This window comes from Peromyscus maniculatus, chromosome 1, assembly GCF_049852395.1.
Source record: "Peromyscus maniculatus bairdii isolate BWxNUB_F1_BW_parent chromosome 1, HU_Pman_BW_mat_3.1, whole genome shotgun sequence".
NCBI lineage: Eukaryota > Metazoa > Chordata > Mammalia > Rodentia > Cricetidae > Peromyscus > Peromyscus maniculatus.
The window spans coordinates 16,659,820-16,662,843 of NC_134852.1; the positions used below are offsets into that span (position 1 = coordinate 16,659,820).

The following is a 3,024-nucleotide window of genomic DNA, read 5'->3' on the forward strand; positions in this document are numbered from 1 at the left end:
ACATACCTACCTTTGTGTCTTTTAGAGTTTTTAACCCATAAAGCACAGGTTGTGCTGCCCTGTGCTCTTGGGTGTGTGACCACCGACTGGAGCATGGCTGATTTACTGGGGCTACCTTTTAAAGGAAGCTGACTACCCTTTCCTAGTAGTTACCAGTTATCAATAGTATCTACTTAGAGGTTACTATTTTCTTTGGAGAAGGCAAGTTTCCTTTCTTGTAGGTCTCTGATTTTTCCATGGTGCTTCATGGAAATCTGAGATTTTCTGCATCCAGGACACTCATCTGAAAGCAGGTTGATCATTAGACTCTTTCACATATAGCACTGTTGATTTTAAACCAAATAATAATTGTAAAGCACTTAAAAATGCTAATGGATTCAACAATTCTCGCTCATATAAACCCTCCTCTTTCTCGCTAATTAGACTCCCGGCGCTCCACCTGGGGCCTAGCCGTGGATGTCTGTATCTAGATTCCTCAGTCCTTGGATGGGGTTTCTGGCACAACTGTTAGGGTGTTTTGCCATCCCATCACCAGAGTAGGTCAGTCCCGGCTGTCTCTCGACCATTGCCAGCAGTCTTTTGTGGGGGTATCTTTGTGGATTTCTGTTGGCCTCATTAGCACTTTGTTTCTTCCTTTTCTCATGTGGTCTTCATTTACCATGGTCTCCTATTCCTTGTTCTCCCTCTCTGTTCTTGATCCAGCTGGGATCTCCCTCTCTCTTTCCCTCGACCCTTGCCCTTCATTGCTCTGACTCATGTCCAGGCTGTTCATGTAGATCTCAGCCATTTCTCGGTCATTGGGTGATCCTTGTGTCTTTCTTGGGGTCCTGTTTTCCAGGTAGCCTCACTGGTGATGTGAGTAGCAGTCCAGTCATCCTTGTTCCACATCTAGTATCCTCCTATGAGTGAGTACATACCATATTTGTCTTTCTGAGTCTGGGTTACCTCACTCAGGATGATAAAGCACAGGGACAAATAGCCAAAGGAATGGAAACACATGAACTATGAACCAAAGTCTGAGGGGCCCCCAACTGGATCAGGCCCTCTGAATAGGTGAGACAGTTGATTGGCTTCATCTGTTGTGGGGGCATCTAGGCAGTCGTACCAGGTCCTGGGCTCATTGCATGAGTTAGCTGTTTGAAACCTGGGACTTATGCAGGGAAACTTGGCTCAATCTGGGAGGAGGGGACTGGACCTGCCTGGACTGAGTCTATCAGGTTGATCTCATCCTCGGGGGAGGCTTTGCCCTGGAGGAAGTGGGAATGGGGGGTTGGCTGGGGGGAAGGGTAGGGGGCAGGAAGGGGGAGAACAAGGGAATCTGTGGCTGTTATGTAGAACTGAATTGTATTGTAAAATAAAATAAAATAAAAAAATGCTAATGGAAATATAAATTTTAATTTTTTCCACTATGCCCTAGTTAATTTTCTGCAATCCAAGCCTAGTAGGAATTCACTGAGTCTTATGAAAATTCTTACTAGAAAGACACATTGTAACACTCATGAACATAAGGTTATGGTGACTTTGCAATACATTGTTTGATGTGCTAATAAGAAGATGGTCCAGCTTGTGTAACAAGTGCTTTCTGGATCTGTTCTGTAGGTACCAGGACCATAACAAGAATGAGCTCTAGTAACATGAATGTGGGCATCTTCTTCATGTCTCAGACTGCACTGGGAATGCTGGGAAACTCAGCCTTGCTTTGCTGTTTTATCATTGCTGACTTCTCTGGAATCAGGGCAAAGCCCACAGACCTGATTGTCAAACACCTGACCTGGGCCAACTTCATTGTTCTCTTCAAAGGAATCCCACAGACCACTGCTGCTTTTAGTCAGACTTACTATCTAGATTATGTTTCATGTAAACTTGTCTTATATTTTAATAGAGTTGGCAGAGGAGTATCCCTTGTCTCTACATCCCTTCTGAGTGTCTTTCAGGCCATCACCATCAGCCCCAATCATTCCATATGGGCACAGCTCAAAGTCAGAGCCTTGAGTATCATTGGCCCTTCTCTGGGTCTGTGTTGGGCCCTCCAGATGTTGGTATATGCCTTCATTCTGGTGTACACAACTGACATAAATGTTGGAAGAAACGTTACTGGTATAAAAATTTTTGAATACTGTGCTATCGTGAAGCTTCAGAGACCAATCAACACACTTACTCTAATCCTATTGACATCCAGTGATGTCATGTTTTTGGGACTGATGATGTGGGCCAGTGGCTACATGGTGTTTATCCTGCTCAAACACAAGCAGAGGGTCCAACACATCCACAGATCCCTCTCTATTAGGTCATCCCCTGAGACCAGAGCCACCCAAAGCATCCTCACCCTAGTGAGCAGCTTTGTGCTCTTCTATGTAATGTCTGTTGTCTTGACAGCTTATCTGTCTGTCCTTGAGGGAACCAATATGTGGGTGTCTAATGCAGGTGCAGCCATGGCTGCATGCTTCCCAGCATTCTGTCCCTTTCTGCTCCTCAGACACTACAGGTCCATTTTCAGTCTCTGCTGTCCCAGTTCTTACTAGACAACACTCAGTATGTGTTGTTAGGGAGCTCTAAAAGCTATCCTGTCTGCATCCCCCTGTCCATGTCTCAGGGGTTAAGAAGAGTGCTCATTCAGAGGGCTTGGGTTCAATTCCCAGCATCAACATGGGAACTCAGAACTGTCACAACCACAGTTCCAGGGTAACTATTCAACTGGATGTGTGGCGAGCAAGAATCAGTTAACTCTTTTGCCTGTGTCTCTTCAGTGCTGGCATGATAGGCTCTGTTGTCCTGGATGTTTAAAGTGTTTAAAGTTTTGTTTCATGGGTTCTCACATGCACATGTACTTTGATTTTATCCACCTATGATTCTTATTTATAAATCCCAAAAGACTCCTTCACTCCAAACAATCTGTGTCCTACTTTCTTGTCTTTATTTTTAATGTCCCATAGAATTTAATTAAAGCTTCTTGGATGAGCATAAGTGGATGTTTACTTATTTGTATAAATGCAGTTTACTGATTCCCTAAAACTTTGAGGGATT

General features: G+C 44.2%; 1 protein-coding gene across 1 annotated transcript; it reads left to right on the forward strand.

Moving 5' to 3' along the window:
* The first annotated feature begins 1,605 nt into the window (after positions 1–1,605).
* LOC143271976 (vomeronasal type-1 receptor 4-like) lies at positions 1,606–2,770 on the forward strand. Its single transcript, XM_076564951.1, has one exon. The coding sequence runs from the start codon at positions 1,620–1,622 to the stop codon at positions 2,520–2,522; it is 903 nt and encodes a 300-aa protein (XP_076421066.1). The 5' UTR covers positions 1,606–1,619; the 3' UTR covers positions 2,523–2,770.
* Positions 2,771–3,024: the final 254 nt, after the last annotated feature.

Excerpts from the sequence above, each read along its gene's own strand:
- LOC143271976 (XM_076564951.1), top strand. The coding sequence starts at position 1,620 with ATGAGCTCTAGTAACATGAATGTGGGCATCTTCTTCATGTCTCAGACT.